Source organism: Carassius carassius, chromosome 23 (assembly GCF_963082965.1).
Source record: "Carassius carassius chromosome 23, fCarCar2.1, whole genome shotgun sequence".
In the NCBI taxonomy this organism is placed as follows: domain Eukaryota; kingdom Metazoa; phylum Chordata; class Actinopteri; order Cypriniformes; family Cyprinidae; genus Carassius; species Carassius carassius.
The window spans coordinates 7729692-7746374 of record NC_081777.1 but is presented as its reverse complement, the minus strand read 5'-3'; the positions used below and the strand labels follow the sequence as shown (position 1 = coordinate 7746374).

The following is a 16683-nucleotide window of genomic DNA, read 5'->3' as shown; positions in this document are numbered from 1 at the left end:
GATGCATTGCTAGTTCTAAATGACAAACATCTTTCTGCCCTGAAGAAATCTTAATCCTGACAAAAATCAAAACAAGCCTAATTTTGTGGTAATTAAAACTCTTGCTAAACATTGCATGTATTCTTCATTATTTCTGGCAGTTATAGAACAAAACCATTGACAGAAAAAAAAGAGTTTTAAATGGCCATCTGAAGCAGTTCTTTTGAGGCAGGCTGGTTTGCTGGTGGCTGACGCACTTTAAGCCAACATAATTTAAATTCAAGATTTAAAAAATAAAGCAAACGTTGAGATAGGAAAAATTGGAAAATGAAATTCCTAATTCTCAAAGCAACATTTTGACATTTCTTTAGAAAATGTTATCAGGATTTAAATTCAACAATAAGATTTAATCAAATTCAAATTCACTTTTTGTTCTATGAATATGACACTATCTAATAAACTTATTTTAAATATTTATTGTATGTTCATTTCAAAATATTTGACCATTCCACCATTTCCACTTCCCCCAACAACAATTATGTAGCACTTTATAATGTTTTGGAGAGAAATATGGTGCATCTGATATGTGAAGACAACAAAAAGTTAAATATCACTTGAGAGGAGTCAATTTTTTTTATTACATGGTGCAGCTGGTTCTTTTTGTATCAGCAGTCAATGAGCTTGCTGCTCAACATTCAAATACTTGGCTAGTGCTTGCTGTAAGAGTGATTCAGAAACCCTACACCTTCCCCAGCTCCACCTGTATAGATCTGTTACACGGTGAATCATGTATGCTATATGTGGGGATTATTTCATATATGTTATATTACTCATATGCTCACAGCAGCATGTCAGCAGCAACACGTTATCATTCTCATGTACACTACCATTCCAAACCCTGTGAAAGTTGTCATGAACTGTTTTTAAACAGGTTTCTGAATATTCTGGACATCTGCCATTGGTGAGACAAGATTCTGCCCCAAGGCAGATCTTAACGAAGAGTCAACTGAAAAAAAACACATATAGTCATAGTTTGGTCAGAAATGTATGCTTGTTAATGTTTTGCTTAATTTGAATATCGTCCTCATTCCCATCTTTGAACTGTAATTCACATCTGGTATAGATTTCACTTAACTGAACAAGAAGCACAGGTCCTAAGTGTTGACGTTGTCCTTACATCTTCCTTCCTTCCTGTTACTCTGCTCTCTGTTCCACTGTTGACCTTTATATACAGTGCATTCATTTACTGTCTCTGTTCACGTTTCTCTGTATGTGCGTCTGTTTCTCTGTTGGTGGGTTGAGCTTTTTTTGCCAGTCTGTCTCTGATCAGCTGAGAAGAGATGTGTCCCTGTGGATATCATATGTTAAAATAAATAAACTATGAACTTTGGTTGAGTTATTGTCAGTTATACTTAATTTATGGTTAGTTTCAAAGCTGGATGAGTTTTTATTGCGCCCCCAGGAATCACATAAAAATCTGTCAGCTTTGGACAAGGACAAAGACTGTGTGTATGTGCACATGTATGAGTATATTTATTAAAAGATATATACTACATTACAGTTCATGTCAAATAAAGCTGTATAGTTTTATATAGGTATTATTTAAGATGACTGTGATCATCAGCATGCAATAATAATTCACTTGTTGTGCAGTAGTGCTTCATGTAATAGCTCTATGTTTACACATTTGGTATTTAATCAAAGCAATAATGTCTTATAAATGTTTATATGAATATATAATTTATTATATTGACTTATTGTGTATTATTTATATTTTATTATTTATTATTCCATTATTTATTTTAAAATCAAAAGAAATAAAAATGTATATTCCAGGTAATTAATATTGGGGAAAATGTACTATAAATAAATAAAGATTGCATCGTAAACCATTTTTCTTTCTCTGTCCAGCTGATTGCGGCCATTGTGTTCCTGAGTTTTGGGATAATTTCCAGTTTCCTGTGTCTTGTGGTTGATGGCATTTTCATCCTACTCAACATTGTAAGTACATCAACTATGAAACATTTATACACTGTTCAGAACGTCTTATCAATGCAGCATCAAGCAAACAGAATACCCAAGCAACCATTACTATATTGGAGATATAGCCAATTTAGGGGCAGATTTACTAAACAGGGCAAATTAGTGTGAGAGCTCAATCCCATAAAAGTACAGATGGGAGTGGAATGTTCTGCAGGTGATTTACTGACATTTCATGAATAAAAGAACACAGACGCAGACGGATAATTTTCGTAATGACTAACACAATCTACCAAGAGTAGCGCAAATTAGCTGGATTAAGACATGCTTTTGGGAAAGTAAATAGTGGCACAAATACCAGTAAACTGATTGGCACAAACCATAGTAAATGGAGTTTGCGTGATTCATTTAAACACCCTCCTCTCATAAACTTTGCATCTGAAAAGGAAACTCCTGCAAATGCATATGCATAAGGTCAGCCGCAAAAATTATTGTGTCCACATCTTTTCAAAACTAATCTTTTATTTATCCTAATAATTGTTTTTTAATGTTAAAAGAGGGTTTGCGCTGGCGTAAGTTGTTAGGGAATCTGGCCCTTAGTGATCAAAATGTTTCTTTAAACTATTTACACACATAAAAACATAGTTTGGTCTAATCTGATACCAAAAAGTAAGACTGATAACCTCTTGGCTAACTGTTAGTTGGTCATACAAGTTCTTAAGTCAAAGTCTTTTTAACCAAATGACTGTTTATTCAGCTGGCTACAAAACATGTTCAGTTTTCAGTGTCAATATTCAAGAGCTGCATTCGGAGAGATGAGTATTTGTGTAAAAATTAAGTGTTCAGATCATCCATCTTAACCGGCATGAATGTGACTCATGAAGATCAGAATGATGGACTGATGAGTTTGAGGGAAAACTCAGTGTGATGATAAGAAATGCCCACTTTGAGCTTCTTATTTATATTCATGAACAATGTACAAGTTAGAGTGGAAATGTAGAGAAAAAAAAATTTGATTTTTTCCCCAGGTTTTTTTGTAGTGGTTGTACATAGTAGGGGTAGAAAGGAAGAGGCATTGTATTAAAGAAAAAAAAAAGTTTAAATGCAGTTGCAGAAGAAAATGTAAAACTGAAGACATTACCTGCACTCTCAACAGGATATGCGTCCAATGAAGGCAGGAAGATGTCAGTTCTACACCAGTGGAAATAGTTACATCTATGAGAACTACTACGCTACAGTGAGTCAAGTCCTCCTGATTTCTATGTATATTTTACAGCTCTGTAAAATATATTTGTATGTCTACTGTATTTATCAAAAATGCCCACCTGAACAGCTGTCTTTCAACCAGGTTTTTTATGAGGACTAAAGTCCTGTTTTAAGTTGATTTAGTTCCTTGGAGGATGAATTGATGCTCTGAGCTATTACATGCCGTTAATTTAGCATCATAATTTGATGTTATAAAAGTAGTTAGTTATAACTAGAGACAGCTGATTGTTTTGGATATTTTTTGGACATTTTGTTTTGGATAAAAAAAGTGAGTTTTGTATATAGCGTTTAATTTCTAAAAGATGCTCAATTGTTTTGTAGGTTCCATGTCAAGGACTAACAGAGTCATGTGATATGAAAGTTCGGAGTGGAACGTGTTACTGTTGTGATTTGTATGACTGCGCCAAGTAAGTAATTCACATATTGGTGGAGAAACACAGACACTTTATTGAAAAACTCAACAATAATTTAATACGAGCTGTTATTTGTCCACTGCAGAACATCAAAGTAACCAAAAATTTATTTCATTCTTTTAGTAGTTTTTTTCTATTTTTTGCAAGTATCTCTATTAATATTATTCATACTTTTAGTTTTAAGGGTTCAAATCTCTTACTATGAGTATTAAAAATAGCATATAAATACCAAGTTCTGTCATAAAACTCTTGATGGCGCAGGCTGATGGGTCCTTAACGCAAACTGATGATATTCACAATGTTAAACTGCTTGGTACAGGCTGATTGTTTTATTTTGCATGTGCAACCAATGAGCTTGCTGCTTTACATTTAAATGGCTGGTTAGCATTCACAAAAGCAGTGTGCTTTGAGAGTTTCTCTGAATCCCTCCACTTCCCCAGCTCCACCTGTATAGATCTGCTATAGGTTATTATTAGCAGGGGCAGAATTAACCATTAAGCAAAGGTAGGTGACCACTTTGGGTGCCTAAAGCCAGAGGACCCCCTAAAATACTTTTCATATAGAGTTGTGCATTAAGTGCTATTACCACAACAACCGTCTGAGTCCATGGTGCCTGGTGTTACAGCTGTACAGAGTACCATGAGTGCTCAGACCTCCGATTTGCTGAACCAGCCATGCCATCAATTAGGAATTTTATCAGTCTTTTGCATGCTGAAGTAAATTTCTGCATAGAAATATTATGCCAAACAGAAGCAGAAAATCGTGCTATAAGCACTTTCATGAAATCAGGTTAGCCTACAACAATTAATTTGTTGGCTATTTTTCAAATGGGAATACAATTAATTCATCACATGGGTAAAAAAAAAAATTAAAAGGCTAATAAATAATTTACATATCATACAAAATTGTGTTGCAGAAAATCCTTTAAATGTCAAGGTATTCAGAACAGAGCAACATAAAAAAAAATCTGAAAAAGCAAGCTATACAATTATAGGACAAAGTTTTAAATAGCCTATATATGCCATTATAATTTGTTTTAGTTTTTTTGATTGTACGAAATTATAAAATAAAATGCAAATTATAATCAGGCCTGTTTTAGGCTTTTCCTTATTTTTATCTTTTAGATATCCATCAGTTATGGTGATGAAAAAATGACTCGCCATCTCCTTATTGGATGTGCCTTTAAAGTGAAATCCACGGATTTCAAAATGAAACAGTTTCTATTTTTGATTTGAAATATTTTGTTTTAAAGTAGTAATTTAAAGCTTTCTATAATTTGTTTTTTTTGTTTAGATTTTATTTTATTTTTTTTTAGTTTTTATCAGGTCTGTGAGGAAATTCACTGAGTTTAGGTTCATCACTGTGAATCACTCCTGTTCAAACCCCAGACAGCAGAAAGCATTTGTTTTCTTTATTTTATAAAAGCACAACATTTTGTTGATATTGTTAGTGCACAAAAATAAAATTAACCCCTTTACAGTTTAGAATGAGGTATTACTCCTAACTTTATTAGCAAAAATGACTGGGTATGAAGTGTTTTCCACTGTTAGAAAAACTGCAAGTGGTCATGCCGGTGCCTCCATGTCCTGTAGAGCGTGCCTCAGCTTTAACTCTACGCACAAACGTCTAAGCTAAACATTTAAACTAACATTGTGATATGCTTGAACTAATAGATTTTATTTTAGGCAAGTCGTGATGATTTGAGAAGGCTAAATTGATCAAACATATAGGCTATGATCAATTCACGGTCTGCCGCTGGCTGTAAAAAAACCCCAACAACTTACATTTAGTGGAAAAAAAATTGCTCCAAAATCTTTTCTAAATTTAATTTATAAAAAAACTAAACGAAATATAACCACTTTTCCATTACATACAAAACTTAACTATTTTAATAGCTGAAGCAGTAGTATAACTTTTTTTTTAGGCTCTAATCCACTTCATCCAACGCTGTTTTATTCTCATCTGTGACCATGCTCTACAAAAAAGGAACCTCAAGGTTGATCTAAGAAAATATGTGAAAATGTATAGGGCCCCATTCTTATATTTTGCCTGGGACCCCCAATTCACTAAATCCACCCCAGATTATAAGGGCTGGTAATTTAACCCGTTAATTCAATTAATTAATCACGGTGAAAAATAACGTGTTAAAATTATTAACACATATAACGCACTTGCCTCGCCCCAGACCAACATGGGTCATCTGACATTTCATACAGATGATTAATGACAACTAATTTGATTTGAACTGGCACTGCACAGATCGATCCGTGTATGACATCAAAGTACCGCGAGACTGATTCAAAAGCATAAGAAGCCGTCTGATCTCTCTAGCTCTTGCGGTACTTTGATGTCACACACCCGCTTCAAGTCGAACAAGCCTAATGATTCAATGAAGCATTCATAAAGAACCATTTACTTCACTCCTGAATGAATCAGCCATTTGAACAAATCGAATTAATAAATGACTCAATTAATTAATCATCAAGACATTTACCACCACCTACTGGCAGTTTTAGTTTATTATTTAGAGTATCATTTCATTAAAGAAATAATTTAAGATTTTCATAGTAATAATAATAAAATTAATAAACAAATGATTAAAGGTATAGTTCACCCAACCAAAAATGACAATTGTCTCATCATTTACTCACCCTCATGGTCCAAAATAGTATATGTATAAATTATATCAAACAAAATATTTCTCACTTAAGCTACGTTTTGTAATGTCTGTTTGATTCTTTACACAACAATGACTTTATATTATCTATTGGGAGTAATCTCTCAGCCAAATTTGATGTGTTATTAATTTGTTATTAATTCAATTAATTAATCACCACATCATGTGGCCCTATTAACCAGCCCTAGTCATTATATATGCTATTTGTGCAGCAGCAGTATGTCTCGTATGAATTGGCAGTAGCATTTATTGTAAGTGTAATTGGTTTGCAGCAGCAGCGTTCTCATGATAGACTTCATTTCATACCATTTGCACTACAGTGAGTTTTGCACGGCAATGAACCACCTACACTTTCTTGAGAATCTCTAGTATCAATAAGTTATTAATAGCACATAAACGTATAATACAATGTTTTTTTGCTTTCTTTTTCAGTGGAGGATATCTGAACAATTACTATGAGTTTGTTGGTGTGCAGAGCTGTCAGGAGGTCTTCTCTCTGTATGTTCTCCTCTGGGTCCTGACCACACTTAACCTGCTGGCCTTCGTGTGTGGAATCCTGACAACTGCTGTACTGGGCAGTATCAAAGACATGGTGAGGCACGGAAAAACTCACAGAGAGTTAACAAACAGGATGCAAATAACTAGCAGTCATCAAAAGTCCATTTCTTAAAATCTGAATTTTCTAAATAAGGAATTAATTATTTCATTCTATAGTTCAAATCTATTAACATATTTACTGACACATCGCTTGAGACTCAATGATGAAAAAAATATAATTTAACTTTTTTTTGGAGTACTACTTGTGCAGCAATGCACATTTATTAATATTAAGCCTATATGTTTTAATGTGACTAATAATGAGATTGTATGATCTTTGAATGATATCAGCCTTTAAATGCAAGACATTTAAAGTGTACCTGAAGTATACTTTAGCGCAATCAATTGTACAGGTGTCTTTAGCTGGACTTTAAGTATATCAGTTTAGAATAGCAAAAGTAAAACTGCAGTGTATTTATATTAAGTACATAAATATGTTTACAGTGTGTTTTTGTAGTAAACTAAGCATAAAATAAAAGTATTTCAAATAAATTTAGGTATAATTATTTTTCACTAGGGCACTTTGTACAACTCTAATACTTTAGAGATTGTATTTGCAAGTGTACAGGTTTTATACAGGACAAATTTATACTTTCCAAAATCCAGAAAGATCTACAATGGTTTAATGCAGTGTTTTCATCCTATAAAAATCTAAGATTGGCCAATATTGAGTTTAATTTTCATCTATGACTTACAAAGATTATGACAACAAGAGAAGTTCCAGGTTTATCAGAAAATTAGACGAGGAAGCAAACAAGAGAAAAGCAGACATGTAGAGATTTTTATATATATATATATATATATATATATATATATATATATATATATATATATATATATATATTTTTTTTTTTTTTTTTTTGGTAAGTGCATTTGTTTAAATGTGTGTGGGATGGTTAACATGTGGAAGAGGTCTGTCTTCAGCTGCTTTTTAAAAGAAGTGATGGCCTCAGCTCATTCCACCGGAGAGGAACAGAGATTTTGGAAAGTAAATTTTAGCCTTATTCTGAAGGAACAACAAAGCATTGCTCATTCAGTGACCTAAGCTGGAGAATAGAAAATTAACTTGCAGGAGCAGAGGTGTGGAGGTGCTGTTCCAGTGGCTGTCCTGGAAGACAGCATCAAACCCTTGCATTGAGTCAGTGGAGTGAGATCAGGAGGGGTGTGATGTGGGTCCTCTCTGGCTGATTAAAGCCCAGGATCATTGCTGGATCATCTGCAGAGCTTATAGTCACGCTGGTTTAAAGGCCCACCGGGAGGTATCTGGCATGTGTTTAACTGAAAGTGACATTCTCAGCTATGAAAGAGAGAGAAAGTGTGTGTGATCTCTTGGGAATCTATGGTGACATTCTTGTTTCTGCTTTTGTTGATTGATTGAAGAAAAAACAGCTGCAAAGAATTTTTTTTAAAAATCCTCCTGTGTTGAAGGACGGGAAATGTAGTTTATTTATTTTATGTGCAGATGTTTGGCTGCCTAAACCAGATTCTGCTCAAGGATGCTTGTGTATTAGTTTTGTCCATGTTGTCCTTGATACAAACAAGCTTTCTAGTTCCTCCTACAAACAGAAACGGTCATCCCCACGTTTGACTGATGTGTTACCTGAGAGGAAGGATTTATTTGTTTTAAGGTAGTTAGGTTATGCCTACTTATTTTTCTTTCATTTTTAAATCATATCTGTATATTACACATCTACAGATTCTACACTAACCTAATTTTTAATTAGTACATTAAATATGTGTAATGTAGTACTAGTGTAACAGTACGATTTTCCAATACACTTGCACCAATTTCTATACGATCAAAATTTGTTGGAAAATACACTTTAACTATCAGTTATTATTATATTATATTATTATAAAATTCTTTAAAATAAATGAATAAAATGTTATTATTAGTGAAAAAGAGCCATTGTTTACTGACAAGCTGCGCAAAACCACTATCATTTTTTGCGCAGGTTTTGTACAGCTTGTCAGTGAACAACGGCTCTGCGTAGTTAATGCTGCTCCACGTGAAAGCACACGTGTAGAGATTTACCGCTGATTACAGAACTGCCTTTACTGATGAGATGCACATTAAATATTGTGTCGATATTTATCGTGCATGCCTACTAGTAATGCTAACACTTTATTTTGATGGTCCCTTTTGAACACTCTGTTGACAATAAATAATGTTGCACCAACATGTCTACTAACTCTCATTAGAGTATTAGTAAACTGTCTGCTTAATATCTGCTAAATCTTTCTTGTGATGGACCCTAAACAGACTTTCTAAAGACTTTAAGTAACTTTGCAAGAACATGCCAACTTATTCTAACCTTATTCTGACTCTGTTTTCGGATTTCAGTATTGCTGTGGCAAATCTTGCATTACATTTTTGCATTTGCATGTACACGGTGAGACTTAATGCATGGATCTATTTTGCCATATAAGATTTTCTGTCCAATCTGTTGCTATGATTATCACTCTCAATCATTCCAATTTTGAGAGTGACACAAGGAATGATAATTCATTGCTGCATTTAAATGTGATTATCTCTTTACACTTTATATAATACATGGGCGCTTATTCTGTTAGAAGTAAGAAAAACAAAAAGAGTGCTCCCTTTATAGTCAGTAAAGCTCTCAATCACTTAATTTAATTTAAATTTAAAAGTTAAGCGTTAGCTCAGTTCCATGCTCTTGCGAAGGTCCTGTCAGACCTGGCTACAAAAAGAATATCTTATTTACTTGGTGTTTATACAGTACTGGAAAACCTGACTTGCCAGTTCATGCATGGCCATAATAAGCTCTAAAGTGGACCAGACTTCATGGGAAATTTGTGTTTCACAAACAAATCTTATGATTTTTAATCCTATTCAAATTACTTTTTTTGCCTCACACAACCTTGCCGTTCTTCGAAGACTAACTAAAGCTAAAGATATTTTGCGGACCTAACTTGAGTAAAATAACTTATGTTATTCTAATTGATTAATATTAATATTAATATATAAGTCTTATTTCAGTAAGTTATGTTTTGCACACATCCTGAGCACATGACCTTCTGTAACACCCACATCCAGACACGTCCACCCTGGTAATAACTACAGAGATTCCAATCTTTCAGAATCCATACATGAAATGACAGATGAAGTCCAACTACGTTTTAAAGGCTTCTCTCATTGGATTAGTGCTGAAGGCACAGATGTTCTTCTGGAATCACTTCTGAAAAAGAAAGGAAAACAGTTACCTTTATTGGTCCAATTTTTCACAAAGGTCAAAATAACGTTGCTTTGAGGCATATAAGTGGGGCAAAATTGGATGGCGTATCACATAAATCACCACAATTCTGTTGGACCACTGGAAAGGCTTTTAAAAATCTGTCAGCAAAGTACAATGAAGAGAAACTTCTGGGCTTATGTGTGGCATAATTTATCAACTGGGAAATCCGTGTGAAGACATTGTAAATGTTTGGACATTTTTCTGCTGATTCAGCTAAATATCTCTGACACTTTCAGTGTTGTCTTCATCACTCGGATCTTTACTCTTCGTGACCAGTTAATCCATTTGTGTGTCCGGTTTAAAGTTACTAGTTGACATGTTTATTCTGTTTTCTCAATAGCAAATACACAACAAACTATGGCTCTATAAACACAAAACCACAACTGTAAACAGAAAATTCTTGATATTTATATGTACTTGTAGAAATGTTACTTTATACAGTGAATTTCTTTGAACGACCTTATATTCATTTCAGTGTCCTTAACCATTGTAACTGTTTCGTTTAAACAGATCTCACCGTGTGTAATTGCATTCAGTGTATTTGATGGTTTGTGTTTGAATTGAAAAAAAATTTTAACACAGTGTTTAATTTTGTCTTAATAGCTTGAGGTTTGCAACACTGAGTTGGTGGTTTTGGCTTTGTTTTTATAGTTTTGATTAATGTGGTATTGCTTTCAGGAAATGTGTCTCAGCAATGGGGGAAACTGTGCCAATTCAGCCGCTGCTAAATGAATTTTTCCCAAGGACGAGCAGTCGAGTTATATATGGCTTGCGGCATAAGTCACAAAATGGGTTTACGATAGCTTAAAAGACTGCATAAACTTTAATGTACACACTTTTATGTTTACATCTGTGGTCCTCCATTCTATATTTTTTAAGCTAGCTTTTAAAATTCAAGACCTGCATGTCACTTAAAGGATCATCAGCTACAAAATAGATTGCTTGCATACATATAAATCAAATTAAAACTTGATTCCATTGGCTTTTATGCAAACACACAAAATTGCTCGGTGCAACAGAGATATACCAATAAACAATGGACCCTCTTCACATTTCCGGGATTGGAACGCAGAAGTAAACTATACTTTCTGGTGCAATTGTATAGATAAACTGTTTTGGTAAATATGTTTTTTGGCATATGGCAGCCAGAGAGGATCTTATACTTTTTTCTTCTTCTTAGCAGAAGAGTGGGGTGGTCGGTCTTGATGTGTCTCAGTTGGGAGGTTCATCTCTATTCTCTTTTGATGGGGCCAGCTGTTCTTCTCCCACTGCACCCTTGCTAATGGATCCAAACTCACACACAGGACACCAGCTCTACCCGGTCAGTAGATCACGCTCACTTACACAGACAGATTCAACTCATGGTCTTTTATGGTATGATTCAGTTGCGGAGACTTGCAGATTTTTTGTGTACCATAAAATTAGTGTCCCTATCAAATCCCCTGAGGATGCGGTGTGTGCTCACAGAGTGATCCCCATCCAAAATCCCACAGCATTCTCTTATAAAACTGTGCCTAAGTATACTGATCCTTGGGCTTGTCCCGATCACACCCCTGCCCTGCCGAGAACGCCAGCCAGAAGTCCAACCAATCCCAGATCATGGATCTTCCAGCACTCTCACCCCTGCTGAGTGATCTGAAGTTTCTTTTGGAAGCATCACCACAAAAGTTCCTCTGGCCAACTCAAACACACATCACTAAGCATCTGATCAGCCGTTCTCATCATGAACGCAACAAATAAACTAAGAGAATAGGATTATACAGCCTAATAAGTTAAACATATAACAGTTACTGAGAAAAATTATCACATTATTACATGATCAGCTCAACACTATTAAAGGGATAGTTCACCCAAAAATGAAAACTCTGTCATTAATTACTCACCCTAATGTCGTTCCAAACATGTAAGACATTCAAGAATACATTGGCTTGATGGAGCTACGAGAAAATTTTTATGCGCAAAGAAAACAATAACTATTACGTTATTATTGTTTTCTTTGCTCACAAAAAGAATTGTCGTAGCTCCATCAGCCCTTGATGTCTCTTGGGATATGAAATTTTAGAGCAAATTTTCGTGTTGTGATTAATTGCTAATGCTTTTATCATGGTATACATTGTATATGAAATTTTGTTTTAAAAAAGTGGTCATAATACAGTATAACTGGTTAAATAGCTTTCTTCTTATAACAAAAATAACAGAAAATTTTAATACAATAAAGCAATACAGAAAAATATATAAAGTTAAAAGTTTTACACAGATTAAAGTGCAAAAGAACTATAAAGACCAATCGATATCATTTTACAATAAGACCTCATTAGTTAACCATTAACATTTGCTACAGATGTTATCCATCTTAAAAAAAAATAGCCCTAATGTAAAGTGTGAATGAACACTAAAGAAAAAAAACACTTTCAAACAATATCTAGGGCATGTTGTAGTCCAGATTCAAATAAAAAAAAGGTTGAAAATAAATAGCCTATTTAGTCTAAATATTTAAGAATTTGGCGCTGTGACGAGCATCATAGAATACAGAAATCTGAATGGCTATTAAAAATTATTTAAATATATATGTATTAGAAAGTAAGGAAGCTGCTTTATTTATGGGGTTTCCAGGGTAAGGGCTGCATTTGCTGTAGTTTAGTGCCATCTGCTGTCAGAGAGTGAATATGCTTTCACTCAGCGCATCTCTCTTGTGTTCCCCCATGTGCTTCTCATACATTCTTGTTTACATCAGAGCCACACTCTTTCAAGCAGCATACAGCAGTGTTGTGCATTTTGACCAGCTGATGGGAAAATTATTCTTAAAATACATTCCAAATTCTGAATAATTTGTAATATATAACTATTCAAGGTATTTAGAAGTACCCATGATAACAATATCGTGCATATTTATTACCGTTATATATCGCATTACCGAATACATGTATAGATGTCACATGGGCTATTTTATTGATGTCCTTGCTAGGTTTATGTGCATTGATAATGGTAATATCATTGCTGTCTATGGAGGGTTTGAGAGCTCTCAGATTTAATCAGAAATACTTAATTTGTTTTCCAAAGATGAACAAAGGACGTACAGGTTTGGAACAACATGAAGGTGAGCAATTAATGAAAGAACTTTCATTTTGGGGTGAATTTTCCCTTTAAAAATAAAAGTTCTGCATCAATGATTTCATGAAAAACATTGAACATTGAAGGATCTTTGAAGGTTCTTTAGATTACCAAATTATTCTTCACACTAGGAATGTAATGGTTCTTTTAGGAACAGTTCACTGAAAGGTTCTTTGAGGAACCAAGCAATTCTTCTATAGCATCGCAGTGAAAACCCATTCTGAAATCTTTATTTCTAAGGATCAATCAGCGGCCCACCTATTCAACATCTCATTTTGGCTTGAATTCCAATTACAGAATCCATCATGGCAATCTAAACGAAAACTTTCATCCAAGATTGTGGACGGGTCATATCAGGGTAAAACTGAGGAAACTGACATTATCATTTTTTATTCAGTACTGAAAAAGTACTGCTAAATCTACATTTAAATCAAATGCACCATTTAACCCAGTGTTTTTCTATTGTGTGCTCTATTTACAGCAGACAATGAAGTAGCTCACTAGGTTACACAACAGACCTGAAGACAATAGTTTGCTGGAAAAAGAGCTGATGAAAAACATCTCCTCAGTGTGCAGGCCAGAAATCTTGAAAAAGTGAAATGTGCAGTTTAAAAGCTACAAATAATTAAATTATTAAAACAATTTCTTTTCTCCAGAGGTTGTCGCTGTATGTGTCTCCAGCAGGATCTAGTGTATCTCCAGCTGCTGCAGGATCCAGTGTATCTCCAGGAGGATCAGCAGATGCATCCCATGCACAGCCCAACCCTCCTCCCTTTGCCCCCCTTTACAACCTGCTACCCTACAAGACCTCCAGCTTCTCAGCTTAGAACATCTGAATCCAAACCCAAGCCCTTGAGACTGCACTCCCCTTAAACACAACATGAAATCAAAATGAGCTGTTTGCTTTCTGAATAAATGTCCATGGTCTTATTGTGCAAGATTCATCTGAGCACGTTCTCAAGAAAATGGGTTGTTTTCATAATCTTTCATCAAAATGGCTTTTCATTTTCTTCACTTTTATGAAAACAATGGTGAAACAATGTCTTTTCTATTGCAAGCTTGTGTGGATGGGAAAAAATAATGTTAACTAATTGTATTTTTCTACTTTTCATGACCCAGTCAAACCCCGCTCTACCTTGTTTTCTGGTGGATATTTCATTTCATTTATAAATATGCCATATTATAGACATTTATTGAAGAAATGCAATGCTAATGTCATTTCATGTTGTCTTTAAAAGTCATATAAGGCTGCCAAGTCTAGTTCTTGCAATGGCTATACAGTAAATATCACATTATAAAACAAATTAAAAAAGCTATAACTCTAGAGACTCATTACAATCAGTTGTAGACTGTGACTCATTTTGAACTAACTTCTCCACAGGATAATGTTCATTTTCATCAATCTGTTTAATTCTGCCATAATTCAAAATCACAAATTGAGGTTTTCTTGAAGCACTTTTTGAAAGCAAGGGATAGGAACAAACTTTCAAAATGTAATCTAGATGTTTGTATATGATGTGTGTATATGTTTCTTTAAACATGAATTGTTGTCACTATGTAAGGTTTTATACTTTGATGTATTTTAGTTTTATACAAGTCTTATTTTTGTGCAAGCTCTGTTAGAAGAATCAGTTTATATTTTATACCAAAGGCTATGTACTTGGCAGTATAATAGGACCAGCTCTTACTCTCTTAAAGCTATATTTTAAGGCTGAAAATAAATTTCAGGCTGTTTTATCCACACACGTTTTTGCTTCTCACTGACACAATCGCATGACATGAATCTAATGATTCAAATGATACTCTTGTACTGTATTGAGATTGAAACTCCACAGACTATAGTATTTTTTGACCTCAGTGACTTATATAGACATCTAATCAAAAAGTTAAAAGTATAAGTTAAAAGCAGCAAAAGACTCTAAATAACTGCATTAAGGATATCTTATATTTTGAGAGAGTACAGTATTGAGCACAGAACAGTGCAGAGTGTTCAGTTCGAGGTTTCCGAGTCTGACAGCAAGTCAGTTTTCTGCTCATTGTACTCCACAAATGGACCTCATTAGCTGACATCATGCATTTTGAATCATTACCTGCTTCAATTACAATGTCGTTTCAATTAATGTCAGGTTTCATACATATTACATGTGTCCACTAGCCCTATGTGCAAAGACAACAGAAAGGGATTGTTTGTTCTGTCTTTGTCCTCTTTTTTTTTTTTTTCGGCGACAACCTACTTTTGAAGGTTTTGATTCATGTTGTTTTGATTTATGTTGCAGCGTATTGAAGTTTATGGTTTATTTCTGATGAAAGACAGACAGAGCTGGGCAGATTATTTACACATTGTAATGTGTTACTGATTCTAAATCACAAGACAAGAATTGTAGTCAGTAATGTAATCCATTACATTGCACATTTTCGGTATTACAACCAAACTACTTTTTTGATTACTTTTGACCTAACTCGTTTATCACATTGAATAATCATGTTACCATATCGATATAAATATATTCCAGTTGTTGTTACTGACAACATAAAGAGCATGAACATTATATTATTTCAAGTGGACGCAGTGGATCACCTTTGTTTTTGAAGGGAATATGCCCCCGATCTACCTCAATGCATTTATGTTCATACAAATCTTTCGTGATCCAGTCACACCTACAGAAGAAGTAAAAGGTTCTTTTTAGGGCTGGTAAGCGATTAAACATTTTAATCTAATTAATTACATGATGTGGTGATAAATTAATATAATTAATTGCACATCAAATCTGGAGAAATTAGTCTTAAAAGGTAATTTAAAGTCCGTGTTGTGCAAAGCATCAAAGTAGGTTCAGCAAGAAATATTGTGATAAAATTTATTACATATACTCTTTTGGACCATGTGAGTAAATTATGACAGAATTGTCATTTTGGTTGGGTGAACTATAATTTAAATTTATTTTATTAATTTTATTATTATTACTATGGAAATCTTAAATTATTTCTTTAATGAAATGATACTCTAAATAATAAACTAAAACTGCCAGTAGGTGGTGGTAAATGTCTTGATGATTAAGTCATCAAGTCATTTATTCGTTCGTTGGATTCGTTCAAATGGCTGATTCATTCAGGAGTGAAGTAAATGGTTCTTTATGAATGCTTCATTGAATCATTTGACTTGTTTGACTTGAAGCGGGTCATCACCATCAGACCGACCGGTGTGTGACATCAAAGTACCGCAAGAGCTAGAGAGATCAGACGGCTCCTTATGATTTTGAATCAGTCTCGCGGTACTTTGATGTCATACACCGATGGTTTGTGCAGCGCCACTTCAAAGCCAACGTGACTATGACCAATGGTTCAAAGCCAAATGGTTTACCAAATTCGTTCCGAATGTGGATTAAGAAATGAAATGCCTCTGTGG

At 34.3% G+C, this 16683-nt stretch overlaps 1 protein-coding gene across 1 annotated transcript in view; it reads left to right on the top strand.

Moving 5' to 3' along the window:
- The window catches only part of LOC132101872 (transmembrane protein 255B-like), a 40546-nt gene extending 25525 nt beyond the window's left edge, over positions 1 to 15021 (top strand). The window contains exons 4-9 of the mRNA XM_059507094.1: positions 1891 to 1980; positions 3116 to 3196; positions 3547 to 3632; positions 6748 to 6907; positions 11353 to 11490; positions 13937 to 15021. Coding sequence (XP_059363077.1) covers positions 1891 to 1980; positions 3116 to 3196; positions 3547 to 3632; positions 6748 to 6907; positions 11353 to 11490; positions 13937 to 14107 — 726 coding nt within the window. The 3' untranslated portion in view covers positions 14108 to 15021. The remainder of the gene's footprint in view (positions 1 to 1890; positions 1981 to 3115; positions 3197 to 3546; positions 3633 to 6747; positions 6908 to 11352; positions 11491 to 13936) is intronic.
- Positions 15022 to 16683: the final 1662 nt, after the last annotated feature.